At 33.0% G+C, this 23062-nt stretch overlaps 4 protein-coding genes across 7 annotated transcripts; 1 reads left to right on the top strand and 3 right to left on the bottom strand.

Moving 5' to 3' along the window:
* Positions 1-2343: 2343 nt before the first annotated feature.
* Positions 2344-3607, bottom strand: LOC106316790. 3 transcript variants are annotated; one of them, XM_013754662.1, is made up of 5 exons: positions 3488-3607; positions 3234-3392; positions 2862-3102; positions 2662-2765; positions 2344-2591 (listed from the first exon to the last, which is right to left on the bottom strand). In XM_013754662.1, the coding sequence occupies exons 1-5, from the start codon at positions 3566-3568 to the stop codon at positions 2553-2555; spliced, it is 624 nt and encodes a 207-aa protein (XP_013610116.1). In that variant the 5' UTR covers positions 3569-3607; the 3' UTR covers positions 2344-2552. The 3 variants fall into 3 exon arrangements, with proteins under 3 accessions (XP_013610116.1, XP_013610115.1, XP_013610114.1); XM_013754661.1 differs by having other exon boundaries at positions 2662-2762; positions 2862-3132; XM_013754660.1 differs by having other exon boundaries at positions 2862-3132.
* Positions 3608-7045: 3438 nt separating this feature from the next.
* On the bottom strand, positions 7046-10726 carry LOC106316643. The gene is made up of 6 exons (XM_013754520.1): positions 10364-10726; positions 10034-10227; positions 9476-9509; positions 8286-8421; positions 7689-8175; positions 7046-7394 (listed from the first exon to the last, which is right to left on the bottom strand). Exons 1-6 carry the CDS (start codon positions 10668-10670, stop codon positions 7143-7145), a joined length of 1410 nt encoding a protein of 469 aa, XP_013609974.1. The 5' UTR covers positions 10671-10726; the 3' UTR covers positions 7046-7142.
* Positions 10727-16351: 5625 nt separating this feature from the next.
* On the bottom strand, positions 16352-19199 carry LOC106313185 (E3 ubiquitin-protein ligase MBR2-like). Of its 2 annotated transcripts, none has more exons than XM_013750927.1 (6): positions 19076-19199; positions 17692-18583; positions 17517-17573; positions 16996-17097; positions 16782-16922; positions 16352-16692 (listed from the first exon to the last, which is right to left on the bottom strand). In XM_013750927.1, the coding sequence occupies exons 2-6, from the start codon at positions 18511-18513 to the stop codon at positions 16540-16542; spliced, it is 1275 nt and encodes a 424-aa protein (XP_013606381.1). In that variant the 5' UTR covers positions 18514-18583; positions 19076-19199; the 3' UTR covers positions 16352-16539. The 2 variants fall into 2 exon arrangements, with proteins under 2 accessions (XP_013606381.1, XP_013606382.1); XM_013750928.1 differs by having other exon boundaries at positions 19072-19161.
* Positions 19200-21599: 2400 nt separating this feature from the next.
* Positions 21600-22433, top strand: LOC106314460 (glutathione S-transferase T3-like). Its single transcript, XM_013752329.1, has one exon. The coding sequence runs from the start codon at positions 21600-21602 to the stop codon at positions 22431-22433; it is 834 nt and encodes a 277-aa protein (XP_013607783.1).
* Positions 22434-23062: the final 629 nt, after the last annotated feature.

Raw genomic sequence — 23062 nt, forward strand, 5'->3', positions numbered from 1 at the left:
GGTTCTATGTGATGATAATCAGATTCAAAACATTCAATCACATAAACAATCAAATCAAATTTTGATTAGAGTTTGCACGGTATGCATGCGGCTAGGCTTTAGGGAATTAGGGTTTCGATTTTAATCAAGCAATAAGATTCAATTTAGGTTATTAGGGATTGGATCTATTGCCTTAGGGTTTGGTTCTTAGGTTTTAGTTTTACCTAAACCTCAAGTCGGATTGAATGGACCACCGAATAGAGAAGAACGCGAGCTGATCGTTGCTGTCGGGTCGCGAACGGGTTACTGTCTGTCACGAACGGATTGAAGCTGAGACGAGTCGCAAACGGGAGCAAGCAGCTATCGGGTCGTGAACATGTTGGCTATCGAACGGTATCGGGTCGCATCGAGCAGGTTGAGATAGTGTCTCGCGAACATGCGTCTCGCGAACATGCTGAAGTCGCGAGCTGAGGAACGGACTGAGGTCGCGTGCTGAGATTGGGAACGCCTTGAGTATGGGGTTTTAGGTTCTCGATCAGATTAGGGTTCGTCGTCGGGTTTAGGGTTTATCGCCGGGATGAGATTAGGGTTTTAGGGTTCAGACTTTAGCTTAGGGTTTAGAGTGTAATCGTGCTGATAACGTGTTGTGAAACTAGAGAATAGAATATGTAGTTCTTATTATTCATAAACATAAGGAACTCTTTAAATATAGGAAATTACACCGTCATAGAATAATGGAAAGACTAAAGAAATGAAATACAAATATGGAAAGAGTACAAGTCATAAATCAATAAGGAAAAAGAAAAAGGTGGTCGACTCTCTCTCTCTCTCTTCTAGACTCGGGGCCGACTCTCTCTCTCTCTAGCATTGGGCCGGTTATGAACCGGACCGGTTATGGACATCCACAATATGATTTATAACAGTACTGCATCTATATACATTGACTTAATTTATTTTTAATCAAATTACATATTATATCAATTATATAAATTATCAACTTAATCCAAAATAATTTTAAGCAAACATGACATATATATCGTATATCATATATTTAGTTTTTCATTAAGTTAGATACGTAAATATCACATTTTTTTATTATCATGACTTGAAAGCTTAAAAATTATTCCGAACTAATATCATTAAATTTTATTTTATATTTTTATCAGGTATCTGTTATTTTAATATATTACTATAAAAATATAATACAAAGATTATAATATGTAAACTTTTTATAAATAAAATAAATAAAAATATGTATTAATTTATTTATTTCAAACAAATATAGTTATTTCATTAATTTCTCCAAATAATTAGTAAAAGTTTTAAAACAATATTTGCTATAAACAAAACGAAACTATAAATATATATTGTACTTAAACATTTTTAATTGGTTTATTATTATGAACATTGAAACGGAAACAATCAATACTATCTTAGAGTAGTAAATCATTATTAATTGTTTAAAATTGAAAAAATTGATATGATGCATAAATCAAAATATGGTGTAAAAGTTTATGTGTGGAAGGAATTTTTATATCTATATACTTTTAAACAAAATAATAAAATCTAATAATAAATTTTATTCATAATGTTATATTATCTACGAACAATTTTATAGAATTGGGAAGACAAATTGTACAAATAAAGAGTATCGAACCTTGTTCCCTAGTGTGTTTTTTTAACTAATTGCATCAACTTAAGGTTAGTGGGAAAAATTATTAAATTATATATTATATTTAGTTGTATTACCATTTGATCCATTTTGTATTAATTGTTTTATATAAATATATTTAAACAAAAAATTGGGATAAAATAAACTAAATATAGCCTAATGTTATTGGTTTAATCTGATTTATCAGACACTAGAGATATGGTATTTGAAGAAGGAAAATTTATATATGTGCAATTTGATTCATCACAATGATTCTAGGTTAAGTTTGAAAGGTCATATAATTTATTTCTAAAATAACTAGGTTCATGTTGAAATTGATATGTTTTTAAATTAATGTATATAAAACACGACAAAACTTTTCTTTTTTGTCATCAACTTTTATAAACTCAATTTGACTCTGTAAACCAAACTGGTAACTCTGCAATAAACCAATTCTTTCACTTTTACTTAGTACCTTCAGTTAATTCATAGCTTCTCGTAAAATCATAAAATGATAATGTATTGATCAGATTGCATATACATTCTTAGTTTTGGTTTTGGCGTCTCAAATTTCTTTGATGGAGATTTATGAGTTTTTTCAAAAAAAAAATTATGTAATATTATTTGTTGGATTATTATCAAAGTATAAAACTTTACTATATAACGATTGCTTAAACCTTCAAAGTGATCCTTGTATACCGGTACTAACAATAAACAATCAAAAACTATTTGATGCAGATTTAAGGATTATATTACATATGAATACCACTCACACGAACATATATACAATATATTTATAGTTAGGGATATATGATGAAGACACATGTAAATAACCATAGTATGTTGACATTTTTACTCTATACGTTACAAAACACTCCTCTCATACCCAGTTGTAACGACCTTTTCAGAAATAGACTTCAGTTTACGTCATGTCTGCACGAGTTTTTCTGAGTGGAACAACCTACATGCCAAGGAACAAGACGATAACATTAAATCAATAACTACGATCAAACAAATTGGTGAAAGTTCACCTGATCAGTACTCGATGATCCGCTCATCACTGTCTTCATCTTTTTCGAGCTTCCATTTTCCCCTTTTGTTACTTCGTTGACAAAGTTCTGGTCAGATACCTCTTCTGTAGAAAAAAAATTAGCCAAATAGGAAACACTTGAGTGTACAAATCTACAATAAACACAACATATTTGAAGAGAGCGAGAGAAAAAACTAATACCTTCTTCTTCCCCTATGCTGATTTGATCCCGGTCATGTAAATGAGAGCAGCCTTCTCGTAGCATGTTCCTGAGATCAGACGCTGAACCAGAGCTGCATATGACTACACCCTTCGAGCTAACCACTTGATTCTTTGGTAAAGACTTATAGTGATTTATCCATGGACTCCTAAGAAACTCATGAGGAGAACCACCACCGTGTCTTCCTTTGAGACGATACTCAGGTTGTCTTACATTCATCTTCTGCCAGAAACCATCACGAAGAATCTTGAACTAATAGCAAAAACAATACATACAAAGACTAAATTTCGATGATCCAATCACATAAGCTATATGGAAGAAACAAAAAACAGAGGTAAACGTCTCATTCACACCTGTTCATCAGATGGTTTTCCTCCTACGTTCTCCTTACTCAAATTTGAACCGAGGGAGCTGTAAAGCTGGTCTACGAATGAAGCTTCCATTGATTTAAGATACAAGCTATGCTTCTCATCGGTCCATTCTGTAGGCATACACTCTTTTCCCGAGGAATACTGAAACATGTGGAAACATCAATTATATATACAAACTACTGTGTAATCAGATCTTTAAAAGGCGAAAAGGAATCAGTAATATTTGAAATATATACCATAGAAGAAGTCGTGTCTTCCTCTACAGAAGAAGCATGGTCGGAGCTACGGATATAGTTCCCTCTGTAATCACCAGCCATTGGCTATCTATCTTGTTGTGAGAGGGGAGGGAAAATATCTCAAGGAAGGATGAAAAAGAGTCTACAAAAGAACAGTACGCTTTTACACGTGGTTATGTTGCCACGTCATCACCGGTCAATTTGGCGGAATCAAACCTCTTTAGATCTTTTTCCTAGATATCAAAGATATTTTCTCGCGCAATCTCTACTATACACGGAACCAACTAAATTGAAGTAATTCTATGAGTGCTACATACGATAAAATATTTATAACTAATCATTTGTCCTTGTAATCAAAGATGTTAAGCTGTTGGGTTACGAATCTGTGATGCGTAATATGCCATTTCTTTTATAGATCCGTTTGTATTACTTTCCTCTTCTTTATGGCGTCTACAAATCCTCCAAAAATCACTGTCTTCCCATTTCCTCCATATAATGCATGCGACAGAAACAATGATGAATCAAAGCTATCCTCCAGACAAATCGGCGTGTGACTCCACATCCCTCCTCTTACTCAATGATATTGATGTCTCTTGAAGACCCCTTAATTAATCACTCAAATGAAATATCTCAGCTCTCTCCTTTCCGTCTTGAGACTATATATATATATATCCCAACCCAACAATCCCTTACTCAGCAAACGCATCCCAGCACTATGGCAAATCAAACGGCAGTCACCACCGTGCAAGCCATTTTCCACTTTTGTTTCACCAGGACCAGGAGATTCCAAGTTGATGTTTAGGCTAATCCATTTGTGGGAAACTTCCATTAATTCCAAAAGAGGCATCCTTATCGGAACTAAGTACGTGACAGTCTATTTCTTTAATCATCATCATCCACAGTAACTTGATCGCTTTGGTTATAGAATCGACCGGTGGAGAAAATATTAGAGACTTAGGTTCAATTATTCATTGACTTCGTCATGGAGAAGAAGATTAGGAGTGGTTATGGGAGTTATAGAAGGTATGTTTTATCTATTGGAACAATGGCATGAGATTACATTTAATCTGAATACAAGCAGTGTTTTGTTATTGATGAGGATCGAGGACCATTGATTTCTTAATTCATGATTGGAGATGAAACCAACTCATCAAGTAATGGCTCTTTCTTCGAAAATATAAAATACAAAAAATTCAAAGTTAAGTGTGTTTTTATTTGTGTTATCATCTACAGATATATTTAACTTTGGATTGTTTATTTTGGAAAGGATTACAAATCTGAAACCTGGTGAGGAACAAAAAGATCCAGAAAGGAGGTATGTTGAGTAAATAAGAGTTTATGGTCGGATAACTTAGAGAGAGTGGTTGATGAGAATATGAAGATTGAAGAGAGAACATTGTAAGCAAGTAATTACACTTGGACTTATGTTCACTGACAAATCTGCGTTGAAGCATCCCCGTTAAAGCAAACCAAGCTTCAACGCAGATTTATGACATGGTGTTTCTTCGTATGAGTCTAGCTCAAGGCATCAATCAGATGTTGTAATTAGGTTGGGTGTATTAAAGAATTGAAGCTTTATTCTTTTGTTTTGATTTTTAATAGATAAGATAGTTCTGATACAATTTGAAGACATCTTTTGTGTTTCTTTCTTAGTGAAATTAAATTTCTATGATTTTTTTCTTCGATTTTAAATTTCACATAAACTGAATCCAAAGTTACATTGTTGTCGGTACAATAGATATATACAAGTACAACCAATACAATTTACTTTTTAGGTAAGATTTGCACGTGCATAAATAAACATACATGTTGTCTGGTTTATCAGTCACCATTTTCAGTCCAATGTGATCTCTTTTATATAATTAATAGGCAAAGCCATCTGTAGATACGAAAAGGGTTCTAACGAGGTATCTAATGAGTATATCTAATGAATCTAATGTTATAAGAAAACATGGATGAGATGACATGATGAAAATTTTTGCTCAAGTTTGCGGGATCAAAACAAATTCTAAAAAACACATGTACCTATTATTTGTATAACTAGGTACTGAAAATATGAAAAAAAATCAGCATACAAAAACAAATACTGTAAAATTCCGAGATAAAAATTTATATTAATATGCCTATGATCAATAAACAAAACTTTCAACAAAACAAATAATAAAATTTGTATGTATACAAAAGAAAACAACAAAATATACATTAAATCCTATAAATTAAAAGTCATGAATTTGATAGTACTAACTCCTTTTCAGAAAGATGTACATTTTAGGTTTTTCACATTTATTAAAAAAATATATCAGATTTTAGTTACCAATACATTATTTTCAGTAATCAAATATTCTCCAAAAAATTTAACCAATAAAATTTTAATAAACACAATTATTTTTTAAAAATTTAAAATTTATAATTAATTTATGCATTGAAAATGTAAAACATGTATCTTTTTGGAACAATTTTTTTTCTAAAACATAGATCTTTTTGGAATAGAAGGAGTATTGTTTAACATGAAAACTCAAATATTGTAACAACAAAACATATATATACTCACCAAATATAATACTACATTACTATGAACTGAAAACCAAAACTAATCAAACAAATCAGTTAACTATGAGCAATAAATCAATCAATTTAATATTATTCAAAAAATCACAAATAAAATCATAAGCTATATGATTTATTTTCTTAGCTATATTTATGTTTTTTGGTATAAAATAATGTAAATCAAACTTTAAATATTTTAAAAAGTTTTAAATTAAAAAAAATTATAAGATACACGCGGAAAAAAAAAAATCTAGTCTTTGTAAAGCCTCAGACTCTCCGCGTTTTCTAAGACAATCAATCTTCCTTTATCGTCATCTCTATCCAATGGGATTAGATCCACTCTTTTTAAGACAATGGAATGCCGATCTTATTAAGAGCATCAATAAAAAAGATGGTTTGTCCTATGGAACAAGACTTATTGTAACAGATCTAGGATTGCGCATGTCTAATACAAATACAAAACATGTTTCTGACAAAATAAGTGCTGAACAAAAGCTAATTTCGCCAGCCCAGTATAAAAGTCGGACGATGCAAGTCCACTCTAGTATCTCAAAGTTATTGATACAGAATAAATCTCTAAGATCTATCTAAACTTTACAAAATAGTAGTAAGTAAAATACAAATTAGAACAAAACAATTTCAAATAGTAGTCAAAATTTGGAAAATAACAAATTAAAATACATAATCCGGGTCGGCACAAAATAACTTGGTAAATTTAACAATTAAGAAAATAAAAAAATAAATGTTACACGAGTTATGTGTATTAAGCTTTTTGGGTTATGATTAAAAAAATTCTCACACAATCTTTGTAAATAAAAACTAAAAAGTAGTTGAGAAAATTATTATATTGGATAGGGTAAAATCAAGATTAAGCTAGAGTCATCTTAAAAGAAAAATCATAAAATGAAACTATCCAACTTTTTAAGTCAAGTGAAGAATATATTATCTTTGAGTTTTCATTTGTGAATGTTGTACCTTCTGTAGACATTCTCCAGCCTATATATACGTTTATATCCATTTTATTACTCCTTCATTATCTTCATATATTTATTCAAAGTTGAACGAAAAGTAATTATACAAAGAATTTGGAAACGATGCACACCAAATTCTAGTCATGGTGCGAGTCAAATAAGTTTCCCAAAAGTGTGACATTGACGTATTCATTAGGAGCGTGAGCAGGTATTCCCGGAATTAACAATCCGAGAACCCTATAACACTTCAAGAACCATCCTTCTCTGTATTCTTCACCTTTCCAATAAGGTATGATGAAACTCCTAATCATCTCCCACACTGAATTCATAATCTTCGGTATGGCCCATAAGATATTGAAGTAGTTTTTGTTTGGCTCCTCTTCTTCTATCTGAACACAATATTACACAATAGCAATGAAGACAGATCAGTAGGGGAAACAACTAAATGAAAATCCATGCGAAAACAAAACAGAAAGGATAAATCATCTAGTTCTCCGTCCACTCCTATTTCCGAGATATATATCAAGTCATGTCCCGACCAGAAGTACATTCTCATCTGAGAAAGAACTTTAGGAACACGTGCGAAACAAGACACAACAAAAACTGTATCCATCTCACATCATATGAGTGACTAAATTTAAAAAAATAAAAGAACATTAAATGGTTTATAAATTATAACTTACCTTCCCTCTATAGAAACTGTCATAGTAACGGCATGCCCCAAAGTGTTTGAACATAAGTGTCTTGTCGTCAAAAGGTAGCCGAGGAACCATGTCGTTGCAATAAACGTATCTTTCGTAATTGACCTCATACTTCTTCAGCGAATCTTTCATGAACTTTCCAAACTCCTCGTCTCCTACACGTGGCTGCCCAAACGTGTAAACTCCTTCGAGCTTGTCTAGCATTTGCTCTTCCTTATGCATCATCAACACTCCCGTAAACAGGACTGCAAGGGCTCCACCAAGGCTATGTCCGGTCAGAATAAATTTGGATTTCGGATTTTGATTGAGAATCTCTATTAAGTGACTCTTAATAGTATAGTATGCATATTGAGTTGTTTCTTTTTGGGTTTGATCAACGTTCACTTCTTTAGGCCATCCTCCTTCTTTTTGAAGTCCTAAAGCTTTCATGAATCCTCCATGGATCTTTCCCACATTCTTAATTCCGTACCTATACTTAGAGAGCGGTTAGCATAACCCGATTAATTAATATCCAACCTAAAGAAAACTAATCAATGAAGACTTTAATCAAATTAAAACAAAACAAACAAAATAAATCACCATGAGAGATCCAAATCGGTACACCAATCGTACGCGTCGAAAGGATCGGTCCCTCTGAAACTGACAACGATGAGGTTTGGATCTGTGCTTGCATCCTTTATGACAAGCACCTCCGTTGACCTCTGTTCCTGGTAACCTGAGAAAACCCAATTAAGAATGTGTTACTACAAAAATCATGTAAATATTTGTCAGCAATCTTCTTAATATAGATTCGATGCAAGTTCAAATGAATTCAAGATCCTATAATTTATGGGGATGTTAAGGTATATATGATCTTATAGAATTGAAGAGACTGTGATTAGAGTTGTCAAATGGTCCGTCCAGGGTCCAACCGGGCTTGATCCGTTGGACCATTTCAGTTTTTGGTAATAATGGACGGTTCATATTGGACAATGGTCTAAACAAATGTCTAAGACCAATATAGACCATGTCCAAATGGGCATGTCCATGGACATCCAATAATATTTATAATTATTTTTCAATTATTAGTTTAGATTTTATTTCTAAAATTTTGAAATTATGTTTACTTTCCAAAATTATAAAAGTATTGTTTTCCCACCAAAACCGAGAAATTGTGTTTTTCCGCCAAAACCGAGAAATTGAGTTTTTTTCCGCCAAAACCGAGAAATTGTGTTTCTCCGCTAGAACCGAAAAAATTATGTTTTTCGTCAAAATCGTTAAATTTTGATTTTAATGATAAAACCGTTTTTCTTTTGTTAAATTGTAAAGTTATGCTTTCTTTTGTTAAAATCATGAAAGTATGTTTTAGAAAGGCAATGGACGCTCATTGTTCATTTGGTCTTCACCCAATTGGACCATGTACCAATTGGTTTTTTGTCCAGTTGGATCATTTATTAATTGAACGCGTTCATAGTCCGCCTAAAATGAATTGGACTGAGCTAGCCTATGGTCAGGCCGCCCAGTTTACACCTCTAACTGTGATTAAAGACATTTATAGCAATGAATTAAATATTTACTTTGAACTCATTTGGATTTGGATGAAACTGGTTTAAAAGATTAAATTGGTTTAAAAGATTAAATTACTAGAGACTTCACGTGTGGTGTCGCCAATTATTATTGGAATCAAGTTCATTTTGGTAAGGTATTGCCTTTTTGGACCAACGCAGTTAATTTACTTAATTATATGTATTATCATTATTCATTAATAAAAAAAGGGACAGCATTCTCACCATTCCAACAGCTGTAGAACCCCAATAGGTCCATCTGTATCAGGAATATAATAAAAATTGTGATTATAATTCCAACACATAATCAATAGGATTTGATTTTGTTGTTATTTTAATCAAAGAAAATCATGCATGATCATGCTTATAACTTAAAGATACGTTTTAATAATTCGACGAAATAAAAATAGAGCTAAATGACAGTCTAGCTACATCAGTTGCCGTATTTTTTTATGAACCTTTTACTTACTTAACAAGGAAAAAACTAGACTATAAGGAAATTACTTTGAAATTATATTGTTAGAAGAAAAAATTATAAAAATACTTTTGGCAAAACCTATAAAATACACCAACTAGATTTTAATAAGTTTCTCAATACCTAAAAATATTTTATCTAATTTAATACTCCAACTAATTATTTTACTAATTTGATGTATGTACGTTTAAATTATATTCATTTGATACTGTTCTTGACTTAACCAAAAAATAGCATCTGTTATATGTTCTTAATTTATACTAATAAATAAGATTGTTAATAGAAATGAAAGAGTTAATTAATAAAACCTTCCAATGGTTGTGAAGGACAGAGCTGACAAAGTTAATGTTCTCGTAAGAAAGCTTAGAAGCCATGATTGACAACATTGCTTTGTATCTTTTACTTCCTCTCTCTATTCTCCCGTCTAACTCTACTCGCCCGTCTAGGTTTCCGTTTAGAGATGCAAATGTCGACGATGTTTCTTCTGGCCAAATAATCTTTCCTGAAATAATTACAAAAACAAAAGAATATTTTATAAGATTTAAATAATATACGTGTTTCCCGTTGTATTTGATTTTGATGTATTAACGAACTTATATTAATTGATTAAATACAAGAAAGTCAAAAGAAAACCATACCTTTGAAAAGATTTGGGAGAATCATGAAGAAGCCACCATTGATATAAAGAAGGTTGAACCAAAAACCAAGAGAGAATCCGAAAAAGTAGAGAGGTTTCCTTAGGAGAATCATGAGTTTTTGAATCACGATGGATACAAAGATGATCCATCTTCTCCGGAACTTGCAAGGATCATTATCTTCAAGCCTATCTTCAGAAGAGTGTATGAACCTTCTATTTCTGAGATCTGAGGAGAAGAGAAGACGTATTAGATCCGAGAAGGTGGCTCCTCGCGGATCCAAAACAAAATAGTTTTCGGTTGTACTCATTTTTGTTTTCTTTGTTTGTGGTTTGATTGTCAAAATTATTTTAGCTGGAAGAGTTGGTCTGCAAGTTTAAGTCATGCTAGCTTTGTGTACTTATGCAATGTTAGGCAAATATATTTTAATATTTGCCACGAGTTTATGCTTTTGATTTGTTTTATTATTAAAATTTCGATATTGCGATGATATCATGGAGGTTGGTCTCCGTCCACAAGCCAAGATTATTGACACATGCGTTGTTCATAAACCTAGCGTTACGCGGGAGACATATTTGATTTGACGAATCCCTTAAAAAAAAAAAAAAAAAAAAAAAAAAAAAAATTAGATTGCGTTAATGATTAATAGTGAAAATCATCAATTTCGCCTGGATTTTTGGTGAAAATATGGTCTTTATATAAAAGCAAATTACTGAACTCCCTTTACGACCATATTAGAAAGTTTGACCTCGTGCTAAAAAGGAAAACATAAACCGGATCAAATTCTGCTTAGAAGATAAAAAATCTCACTATGGTTTGATGTTTGTTCATTCGTTCATTTGTTCGTTTTGTTTTGTTAATATATTTAAACCAACTATAAATCAAAGTCAAGATCCATTACGGTGGATCTATATTATGTATATTATTTTAGTATTTTACGGGAATTACAAGTAAAAACATTGTTTTGTTTAAATAATATAGCACTACTATTTTAGTAAATTTTATACACAATAGAATCTATCATATTATTTTAGTAAATATTATTTTAAGATATTTTCTGGATATTATTATATTAAGTTAATTTTTTAATTAAGATTTCAAAATATTATATTGCTTTAATTTTTACAACATATATAGTTTATTTTTTCATGGTGCATTTCAAAAAGTTGTTCTTTATCATCTATGATTTTATTTTCAAAATTTTATATTTTGTCAAAAAAACCTTAAAAAAATTACACTACTATTTTTGAGTTTGGAAGATTACATGAATTTTGAATTTGAATTTGTTTTTGTTACTATACATTATTTTATAAAAAAATATTTGAATTTTTGGTAATATATTCTAAACTTTTCTCAAAAGATTTTGTTATAATTAAAAAAAATTATAATTAAAATTTGATTTGTCTTTAATATTTTAAATGACTTACTAAAATTCCATAGTTTTCTAATAATACATTTTTAAATGGTATATGAACTAAATGTTATTATACACTATTATATTTTTGTATATAAACATTTTAAACAATATATTGTTGATAATTTCAAAATAAATAAAAAGATAATATATAGTTGTCGATATCAAAGTTTATGTTAATAAATTTATTTTTGTATTAAAAATATTATACTCCCTCCGGTTCAATATAGATGAAGTTTTAGAAGAAGTATTTTGTTTCAATTTACATGAAGTTTTGAGGTTTTAAGGTTAACGTTAACTTTTGTCAAAAAAAAAAAGGTTAACTTTAACTTTATTGGAAAATGTTCAACCAATCTCATTTTTAAAAATGTTTTTTTCTTAAATCTAACTTTCTTAATCTTTGTGCACTAAGGCAAAATATCAAATATTATGAAACGGAGGGAGTATATATTTTTACGAATTTTAATTCATTTTAATGATGAGTAATAATTTATTTAAATGAAAAAAATTTAAAAAAAAAATCCCCTAATTTACCTATTTAATATAATTTTATCATATTTAATTCATATAGCACTTCTATTTTTATATAATACAGAATATAATTATAAAATTTATAAAATAGTATATAATTTTTATTTTCTTGTTTTATAATAAAATTTTAGTTAATATTAGTTAATATTGATTTATAAAAATATTATATTACTAATTAAAAAATTAATTAATATGTTATTTTATAAAAAAAAATAATTTTTTAAGTAATATTTTGGTAGATTCTTCTCAATAGATTTTGCTATAATTTAAAAAATAAAATTCAAATTTATAGTTGATTTATTATTAATGTAAATAATCAAATATGTCATATTAACTAATTCTTTAAATTGTCATATTATGACTTGTTAATGGTAAATAAAAATAGAACCCTAAATTAATAAATTAGATAAACCCTTGGCCTAGGTCTATTTAAAATAAAACAAAAAAAAAATACTTTTTTAAGGTACTCAATTTCTTCTTATATACAATATCTTTTTAGGCCAAGAACATCTTGAGAAAAAAAATATAATGATGGCTTTAATCTTGAATGTTGAATTTGTCCTAAAATAACAAATTTTTATGTTATTCAAACATTTATCTTTTGCCTATCTTGTCTCACCTTTGTTTTTAAACTTGTTTGCCGAGGTGATGCAGTTTTATCGATTTACTTGAGGAGTAATCAAACTTTTCCTTCAATTTGATATTTACATTTGGGAAATTAGGTGAGATGACAGCTAAAAAAAACATAATTGATTGAGTAGCCAATTACCTTAACTTTTCACTGTTTCACTTGTCTTTTATATAATATTATTGTGTTGCCCTGCTTGAAACATGAGAAACCTGCTAGGAAAAAAAAATGAAATTAATAATTACTATTTTGCAAAATTATGTCGTGTCCCTTCCAGATTCACACCCTTTTGAATAGTTTCACTCCAGATTGTCTCCACCGCGTTTTCTCTGATTACAATCTCTCGCCGATTCGCATTCACATCCCAATTTACGATGACCTTTGCCGAAAAGACTTGTGTAGTGGTGATCACCTCCATCTATACAAACGTCACCATCACCGCGTCACCACCGTATGTTCTTCTATTTACTGTATCAACAACAAAATTCGTCTCTCTGATGCGGTTATATGTATTATCTTCATTGATATCGCGAGATACACTTATATTTTGTCGCCGTGGATGGCCTAAGTTTGAGAAGATGAACAGAATCTGTTTATTTTGTTCTATTCTATTCGCATATGAAATAGAAATGTAAAACAATATGTATTATGTTTGTTCTATTCCTGTTATGAAATGCGATATATTCTGCTACTCTTCTATTTTATCATGTTTCATTCCATTTGATGATTACTAAAGAGTGTTTTATTTTGTCTAGAAATATAGTTTTTGAACAAGTAAATATTGTACTATGATCTAGATTGTGTAGTTTAATATTACATAATATAATTTAATTTTACATAATATATGTAATTTTTTAGACTTTGATATTTGGGTTTAGGGTTTATATTTGGGTTTAGGGTTTAGTGAATATAGTTTAGGGTTTAGTATTTAGAAGGTGAGGAGATATGGTTGGGGTCAGCATTAACTTCTTCCATGAAATCATAGACATTTCATTATTTCACCAATATAAACCATGCTATTTATTTTGTTCCATTCTATTTGGGTTTAAGTTTATATTTGGGTTTATGGTTTAGTGAATATGGTTTAGAGTTTGGTATTTAGAAGGTGAGGAGGTATAGTTGGGGTCAACATTAACTTTAACTTCTTCCATGAAATCATAGATATGTCATAATTTCACCAATATATATCATGCTATTTATTTTGTTCTATTCTATTTGGGTTTAGAGTTTATATTTGGGTTTAGGGTTTAGTGAATATGGTTTAGGGTTCGGTATTTAGAAGGTGAGATGGTATAGTTGGGGTCAACATTAACTTTAACTTCTTCCATGAAATCATAGATATGTCATAATTTCACCAATATATATCATGCTATTTATTTTGTTCTATTCTATTTGGGTTTATGGTTTATATTTGGGTTTAGGGTTTAGTGAATATGGTGTAGGGTTTAGTGAATATGGTTTAGGGTTTAGTATTTAGAAGATGAAGGGGTATGGTTGGGGTCAGCATCAACTTCTTCCATGAAATGATAGACATTTCATAGTTTCACCAATATATACTATGATATTTATTTTGTTTCATTCTATTTGGGTTTATGACTTATATTTGGATTTATGGTTTATATTTGAGTTTAGAGTTTATTAATTAGGATTTAGGGTTTAGCATTAAAGATTGTGGTGGGGATGGGATAATGTTTAGTATATAGGGGTTGGAGTTGGGGTAATGTTTAGTATTAGAGTATATGGGTGAGGTTAGAGATTTGTATTATTTCGGCGAAGTAGAATAGAACACTCATCGCATATGTATGTGGTCATAAACGTGTAACGTGGTTTCTTATATTCTCTCAGATGTAAACTAAATATTAGTCATACCTCTATTTGTCTACATCATCTAATCTCCTATCCTTCACCTGCTACTTGTACATGCGAAGGTTAAAACCGGCTCATTTGATGCATAATTGTTAGTTACTTAATTATGTCAAAATCAATGACATGCGCCTAATTTCTTCTCCAAACATAGCTATTTCGCAAATTCTCCCTTTACGGCAAAAAATAAAATAAATAATAATAACTAAAATACTCACCAAAATTAAAACATTTTATTTGGCAAGCTCTTTTAAGTTGTCTTCATGAAGCAAAATCTTTATGGGGAGAGGGATAAATTGCAAGACACACTGTGTGAGATATGGCTGGAGGACGAGACAATTAATCATGTACTGTCTAATTGTCCTCCATCTAAGCAGTAATGGGCATTATCCAACAATATTCCATTGAATCCGATAGTTTTTCCAACATAATCAATATTCACAAATATGAATTATTTGTTTTGGAGAATAATTTATGTTGATGATCGAAATAAATTCTCATGAATTTTCTGGTTTATTTAGAAAAATTGGAATGATAAATTATGTAGTAACATGGACAGGATCCTAAGACATTAAAGTAGCTGATTCGGAATTGTTTCATTGGTTTGAAGCACACCCGAAAGTGGTATTAAATATGGTCCAAGGGGTAAACTTATCTTTATCTTCCCCTATCGTACATCCAAGTATATTTTTTCTTCGATGGTGTAAAATCGATGGATTTTGAAAGGCGACATATATGTTTAGGGGCAAAGGCGGTATAGTAAACATGGAGGCTTTGAAGGGTTATTAGGTGCTAGGAACATTAGAAAGAGGAACTCATGCTTTTTAGGTTATAGTTAGATGATTTACACCACTAGACTAAAGAAATTTTTATAAAGTTGAATGAATTTTATTTATATTATTGTGGGCCGGAAGCCCATACTTCCTCAGCTTTTCTACAGAGCCGGACATGTCCCTATTACAAGCGAAATTTGAAACACTGATTTGGACATGATCATTTTCTAATCAAAACTAGCATTTGAACAGATTATACATAGTTAATAAAGATAGTGTTTACACCAAAGAATGGCCTATTTTTCCAATTCATATGGAAATCTTTCGACATTTTTATAATCTCTTATATTCCCGTGACAAAAACATGTACAATGACAGACAAGCTGGCAATGAATGTACGAGTCCAGCCATCACACTTATCCCCATAGATCCGGAACTTCCGAATTAGCAATAGCTTAATTTTTTTTTTTTGTGAAAAAAAAAAGTTTTTTTTGACATCAAAAGGTTATTAAGTTAGATGTTCCTCTTGTTGTAAAAAAAATTAACATCATTAATTTAATAGATACATCCACATACAATAGCGTAAAGTCTTTCCGCGGAATAATGCATCGTACGTACTCACCACATCAAAGGAGATTCACGGATGACATATTATTCGACAATTTCTTTGGTGTTTTAAATGTTGAAGGTCTCTTAAAGGCTAGGCAAAGCAGGTTTGTCTCTGGAATCAAAAGATCTAAGACTGCATTTTCAAGCTCGAGTTAAAAAAAGAGAGAGCCACCTTCAAAAAACAAAGTATGGGTTGTTTATTAACAATCCTTTCATAAGTAACATCTCAACATCAACCGACTCAACTTTCTGCTTCTTTCAATGGATTCATAAATAATCCATTGACAAATGAGTAAAATATATTATCCAACCAAATACAGAAAAAAAGAGGATTTTCATTCTCTTCTGAATACTCTCTCATTCATCCTATTTTCCGCCTTTTTGCGGTGTTCAAGCCTGTCGTCTTGCAAATTGGGCAAAGATTCTTCTGTTTCAGCCATTCTTTTATGCATTGGCTATGGAAATCATGCCCACATTCTAACGTCCCCATGTCTTCTCCTTCACTGTATTCCTCCTGCACACCATGTTTCACCATTCATAACCGGAAAAAAATGTAATCTTTCTTGGTATTACCATTGCAGCAACAAGTATATATATTTGTACCTGACAAATACAGCATGGCTCTGCATCTTGTGGAGATTTTGTGCTGCTTTTGAATTTACGCTGCTTCAACCGGTTTGATATGGTTTCTTCGTTTACACCCGTGCAAACATCTCCAATACGCTCTTCTAGTGCCAACAGTTCCTAAAGTTCATTAACCAAATGAGTGAAGCTTTTACGAGCAAAAATGACAAAGATTTATGGGGTTTTTTTTTACCTCATATGACATGTTGTCTACATCAAGTCGCATGTCTCTATAACGATCATCCATACCAGCAGCCCCATCAAACAGCAATGACTGGTTTAGAAGCATAACGTCCTGTGACAAAACACCCATTCAGAGTTCAGCTAGACATTAACAAGTAGGCCTGCGGTTACTAACCAAACCGAACCTGCCAAACCGAAAGGTTCGATTCAATTCAGCAGCTAAAAAAATCGGTTTTCGGTTTGGTAATCGTTTAGTTCGGTTTTTAAAAAAAGAAAAGTTCAAACAGTACTAATCTTAACCAAAAATCCGTATTGAACTAACCATAATCCGAACCGATCGAAATAACCAAGCATAACCCAAAAAATTCGAATATTATTCGATTTAAACCAAAAATTTAACCGAAAACCGACCCAAAGTAACCGAATTTCGAACTAACCAATAAAACCAAACCCACAGGCCTAGTAACAAGAGAAGATAACTTTGCAATACTCTTAATTGTTTATTCTACTAAGCCGGAAGGAGAAACTAACCTCGAGCCGCAAGTTATGATTCGGATCCCTACGCATGACATCCAAGATGTTCTGCATCTGTCCAAAAGGAAAGCTCATTGGTCAGTTCTATTTGAGTGAAGAACCAAAGCTTAACAAAAGACCATTAAAGTTAAAAAGGCTTCATTCATGACCATAGAACTTGTAATGAACTGACCTGTGACACCGTGAGTCTGCTGCTTCTTCCTCTGCTTGCAGCTGCCAAGGCACGAAAAGAATGATGAGCCCCAGCCACACTATCCCCTTGTCTATCACCACCAGGCTGAAGCACAAGCCCATCCGGAGAGGCATGAAGTGTTGGATGATCATCAGATCCTGCGAAGGAAGATATCAATGACCTACGGGCTAGCTCGGATCTTCTTCTCTGCTGGTGTGGCAAGTTCTGGTAAGACGGTGGTTGAACACCTGTCGCTGAGCCTGTCCTAGATACTGCTGATGCAACATTCAGGTCTCCACTTGTTGCATTCCTAAGTTCAGGAGCTGGAATAAACAAGGGACTCTCTGGTATGCTTCTTGGCCTGGTTTCATCTAAATGAAGGTTTCTCTCAACAGGTGGTACAGTAGAGGTTGATGATCCAGCCGCGAGTGAGACCTCCGTCCACTGAAACGGTGGTAGCATATTCCTTGAAACAGGTGGTATGCTAAGAGCAGGAGAGTTTGAGTTCTGAACATGTTGATTGGGGGCAGATGGTTGTTGTTCAGAATCTGAGTCTAAATCAATTATTTCATTTCTTCGTTGCTCACTGTGACTGGAAGCTGCTTCATTCTTGGTGCCACTAGAGCTAGCCTCGCTATGTAAATCATGTTGCTCCTCGTGACTTGGTTCGGGATTCGCAATCATGTAATCGTGCAAGTCGTTATCACCGAGACTGTGAATGTGATCCCAATGATCTGTGACAGCATCAATTGAGGTAGAAGAACCAAGCTCAAAGTTAAAGGCTTCTGATAAAAAGCCGAGAATGGCCCTCTCTTCCTGCATCTCGGCTGAACTTCAACCACAGTTACACTTTTACTCACGAGAGTTTCCTTGATCTGTCAACAATGGGAGACTGCAAAAAAAAGAACAATGCGAGTAAGTAAACTTTTCAGTAACAAAGACAGCTACTAAAACTGTAATAATAAATGGCATAAACAATCATATAATAATTTATAAAGATAGGAAATGTAAAAAGGAAAGAAAGACAACAGCTTGAAGATAAACAATCAACAACCTCAAAAGACTAATAAACGCAAGAACACGTTCATAGTGATCCATTCAAATGAGCTGACCTTAAACCTTATCTAAAGGAACCATCTTTGAATAGATTTTGCTCAACTTTGAATGATTAGACCCATAAATATAATAAAGCTCCAAAAATGAATGAACCCACCAATCGATATCGATGGAGCTTGGGAACACAATAAAACCAAGAAAGAGGACAAAAATACAAACAGATACACAAGAGCTAGAAAACAAAACCGATCTTGAGAAAAGCAAAACTTTAGGGAGATTCTTCATGAAAACGATTCAAAATACAGAAGGGGAAGAGAAGAGAACCTACTGGTTTGTTGCAGAGAGAAGAGGAAGACCAAGAGAATGAGGGAATGAGGAGAAATGGGAACAGACAAGAGGAGATTATTAGGGAGAGACAGCAATGTGTATGTAATTTACCATTTACCAAACTTAAAGTTTTTATAAATTTATTGGTAAAAAGGAAAAAAAAAACTAAAGTAAGAAAGAAAGATAATGGCAGTGAAGGTTCAATCAGTCAGTGATAAGAACAATTTTTTAAAGAAGAGAATTGAATGCTTTGGTCAAATTCAATTCTCTTTTTTTTAAAACGGTTTTTATTAGTTATCACTGACTGACCATTTATTACCATTATTGAAAAAAAAAATTTGCCGACTACCATTATTGAAATTTAGTATAGTTTTTGTTTATTCGTTGATTTAAATCAATTCAATTCTTTTTTTTTTTGCTTTGCCTAAATCAACAAATATTAAATTTCAATTATGGTAATGAATAGTCAGTCAGTGATAACAGATAAGAACAGATTTTTAAGAAGAGAATTGAATTTGACCCAAAAAAAATATTATGAGAATTGAGATGCTTTGACTAAATGAACAAATGACAACACAAACTAAATTAAATTTCAATATATTAACTGTGTAATTTGGGACGTTTAAAGAGCAAAATGGACATACCCCCCACGCCCAACCAAAATAAGTATCATAGGATTCATAGCCTTTCCTTCCTCACCCAACGTCCCTTCCTGTTCTTTAATTTTTTTTGAATTCTCGTTTCTTACTTTTGTTGTTAACTAGTTAGTAGTTACCATAACACATTGGTTTACTTTCTGGTTCTGTTTATCTTCTATCTCGTCACCTTTTTTTTATCTCTCTTTAGATTCTCAGTTAAAAAATGAGAACAAAATACCAATATATGTTCATTAGAATTACTATTTTGCCTAAAGATGCTGCTCACAGTTAGAGCATCTGCATTGGCGGATCATGAGGGGTCCATGGGTTCGGGATCTTAGGGCCTTTCATATTTTAAAAATTTTAAAAAGCCCGATATTTGGTGAACCGGGTCGTCCGAATGATACCGTATGAGACGGGTTCACGCGACGTGGGAAGAGGTCATTAGAGGCGTTTTTTACTGTAGACGGAAGCGAAACAAGGGTTTCGCGATCTGTTTTTCATTTTGTCTTCTTTCTCATTTTACTCCGCCTCCGAGGTGATTTTTCGTACGACGACGACGCCAGAGCTTTTCTCCATCTAATCGACGGCGAACTATCTCCTCCACGAGCTCAGGTGAGAATCGAGTAGATTAACGGTTTCATACAATCGATTTTGTGGTCCAAAGCGTAATTGATTTTGATTGTTTTGAGTTAGGGTTTTAAATCGAAAAGGGGGTTTTCGATTTATGGTTCTAATTCGTCATGCGGTTTGGACTTAGGGTACTTAATCGAATTAAGAGGCTCGTTTTAGGGTTTTAAATCGTGTGATTTGTGGTACAGATGGACCCCGCAGAAGAGAGAAGAGAGATGAAGAGGCAAAAGGAGCACTACATCATGCTTCAATGCGCGGCTGATGCGCAATACGGGATTCCGACGAGGTGTATGTGTGGTTCGAGGATCATTAACGAGGTTCGTGGGAAGGAGGAGTACGACAGCCTTCCTGGGAAGCGCTTTTTCACGTGCAAGAACTACGAGGTAAACGATTCTGAGTCCCCTTTCAGTTTGTATAAGTTATTTGCTTATGGATAGTTCTGATATCTATTTGTTATGTTGTAACCAAGGATGATGGGTTGCATTTTCGTCATCCTTGGGTGTTTGGTGTCCAGGAGGAGATCGAGAGTCTGACAAAACGTGTGAAGGAGTCCGAGGAGGTGATTCTTTTGATGGCAAAACTCAATAAACAGATTGAAACACTGGAGGTGAGTATGCTCCTATTTTTAAATAATACAGTAGTTGTGTCCTTTTACGTTGATGATAATTCTGACATTTGTGAGTGTTTTCTTTTTTTCCAGGAACAGGTTCACGACCTCAATGTCAAAGTTCGTGTCCCACAGAAGGTCTGCTTCAACTAAAAACAGAAGGTACGCCTCAATCTCATGTAAACTATTTGAGTGATTGTTTTATGTGTGTTGGTTGGTTTATTTTAGTTGAAAAAACAGCAGTAGAATTTAAATTTAAATTGAAAAACTGAACTAGAAGTTAAAAAACGGCACTAGAATTTAATAGGTAATTTTCAATCTCATGAAAACTGTTTAAGCTTTAACTGAACTAGAAATATAATTTTTCTTATATATATGATCCGATTTGAACTTAGACTGAACTAGAAGTTTATCGACTACTAGAAGTACAATGATTTGATGTGTAATGAATGCATACCTTTGGTGGTTGGTTGCTGTGATTTCGTTGCTTTGATGTCTTTGCTGTGATGTAGTAGCTGTGAAGTAGTAGATTCATTAATTCTTACATTAACTATAATGAATGTTTGGTAGTTAGATTTAGTTTAATTGTTCTCTGCTAAAAGTAGTTTAAAACCATAGGACCTCCTCTAGAGAAAACACAAACGAAAATGGATCCTCTCTATGTTAACTCTACCGGGTTTGTCCACTCTCCCGGTTTTGTTAACCTCTCATCTTCACAGAACACACAAACAATAGACGTAGAGTCTTCTCAGTTCCCTAGCTTTAGTAGTCAGAGCTCTGTAGGTCCTAAGCCACTGGAAAGGCGGAAGTGGACGGCAAAAGAAGACTTGGTGCTGATCAGTGCTTGGTTGAACACCAGCAAGGATCCGATTGTCGGTAATGAGCAGAAGGCAGGGGCATTTTGGAAGAGAATAGAGGTCTACATTAACGCCAACCCTCGGCTCAATGGATGTCCTCCTAGAGAGTCTAGTCAGTGTAAGCAGAGGTGGGGGAGAGTGAACGACTCGGTGGGGAAGTTTGTAGGATCCTTTGAGGCCGCTTTGAAGAACCAAGCTAGTGGCCAAAACGAGAATGATGTAATGAAGGTTGCGCATGAAATCTTCACTAATGACCATGGGGCATTGTTCAGTCTAGAACATTGTTGGAGGGAACTCAGGTTCGATCAAAAATGGAGATCACAGTACCTGTCCAAAGATGGTGCAAAGGACAAAGGCAAGGAATCTGCGGACAAGAGGAAGGATCAAGCGGAGGTGGTGGTCGAGGATGATGAGGTGCGGCCTCCTGGTGTTAAGGCTAGCAAAGCAGCGAAACGGAGGAAGCACGGGAATGAAGCAGCTTTTGATCAAATAAACGACATCCTAGCTGTGAAAAATGAGATGTCGAAAAATAAAATCCTTAGTTGTCTCCTAGCCAAACCAAAAGACACACTATCTGATATTGAAGTCTCTCTTAAGAACAAACTCATATCTGAAATGCTTTGATTTGGTCAGTGGCTTGAACTTGTTTATTCATTTGTTATGTGGCTTTAACTTGTTTTATTTGCTTCGCTAACTTGATTGTGTCCTTCCTCTTTTTTGTTTTGTAGGTCACGGGCATCAAGTCACAAGTTTGCAGGTCACGGGTAGTGTTATGTTTTGTCTGTTTTATGTCTAGTTGCTCAGTTTGTTTGACGGAAATTGTAGCATTTTCCTTCTGACTACACTTCTTTTTCACTTGTTTTATGGATGTAATGAAGACACTCACGGGTGTATGCACTAAAAACTTGGTTCACGGATTTGTAAACACCCACGGGTGTATTTCTATGGATGCTCTATATATACTATGTCTTTCATTATCTGAAAAACTTCACAGCAGAAGGAAAAAAAAAACAATCATTCGCTAGTTTCTGGAAACCAAAAACATCAAAACTCATTGCCTATCTTTCTTTATCTTTCATTATCTTTGCAAACCAAAACAATTTCTATCTCTCTGCAAACAATTTATTTCTCTGTTTCCAAAACAATTGTCTATTTTTTCACTTTCCAAAAATACCAAAAGTGTTTTTCTTTCCAAAACACTTGACCAAATTTACAAAAAACGGAAAACAATGTCGACCTCGTCAAGTGATGAA

The sequence above is a fragment of the Brassica oleracea genome, chromosome C9 (assembly GCF_000695525.1).
Source record: "Brassica oleracea var. oleracea cultivar TO1000 chromosome C9, BOL, whole genome shotgun sequence".
In the NCBI taxonomy this organism is placed as follows: domain Eukaryota; kingdom Viridiplantae; phylum Streptophyta; class Magnoliopsida; order Brassicales; family Brassicaceae; genus Brassica; species Brassica oleracea.

What these genes read in the sequence shown, in the direction of transcription:
- LOC106316643 (XM_013754520.1), bottom strand. Translation starts at nt 10,670, where the DNA reads ATGAGTACAACCGAAAACTATTTTGTTTTGGATCCGCGAGGAGCCACC. An exon ending in TCTCCCAAATCTTTTCAAAG is followed by an intron (nt 10,228 to 10,363) that starts GTATGGTTTTCT and finishes TAATTATTTCAG; the next exon opens with GAAAGATTATTTGGCCAGAA. An exon ending in ACAGTTTCTATAGAGGGAAG is followed by an intron (nt 7,395 to 7,688) that starts GTAAGTTATAAT and finishes TATTGTGTTCAG; the next exon opens with ATAGAAGAAGAGGAGCCAAA.
- LOC106316790 (XM_013754660.1), bottom strand. Translation starts at nt 3,568, where the DNA reads ATGGCTGGTGATTACAGAGGGAACTATATCCGTAGCTCCGACCATGCT. An exon ending in AAGACACGACTTCTTCTATG is followed by an intron (nt 3,393 to 3,487) that starts GTATATATTTCA and finishes CACATGTTTCAG; the next exon opens with TATTCCTCGGGAAAAGAGTG. An exon ending in CAGCATAGGGGAAGAAGAAG is followed by an intron (nt 2,766 to 2,861) that starts GTATTAGTTTTT and finishes TTTTTTCTACAG; the next exon opens with AAGAGGTATCTGACCAGAAC.
- LOC106313185 (XM_013750927.1), bottom strand. Translation starts at nt 18,513, where the DNA reads ATGCAGGAAGAGAGGGCCATTCTCGGCTTTTTATCAGAAGCCTTTAAC. An exon ending in GCAGACTCACGGTGTCACAG is followed by an intron (nt 17,574 to 17,691) that starts GTCAGTTCATTA and finishes CCTTTTGGACAG; the next exon opens with ATGCAGAACATCTTGGATGT. An exon ending in ATCATAACTTGCGGCTCGAG is followed by an intron (nt 17,098 to 17,516) that starts GTTAGTTTCTCC and finishes GTTTTGTCACAG; the next exon opens with GACGTTATGCTTCTAAACCA.
- LOC106314460 (XM_013752329.1), top strand. Translation starts at nt 21,600, where the DNA reads ATGGATCCTCTCTATGTTAACTCTACCGGGTTTGTCCACTCTCCCGGT.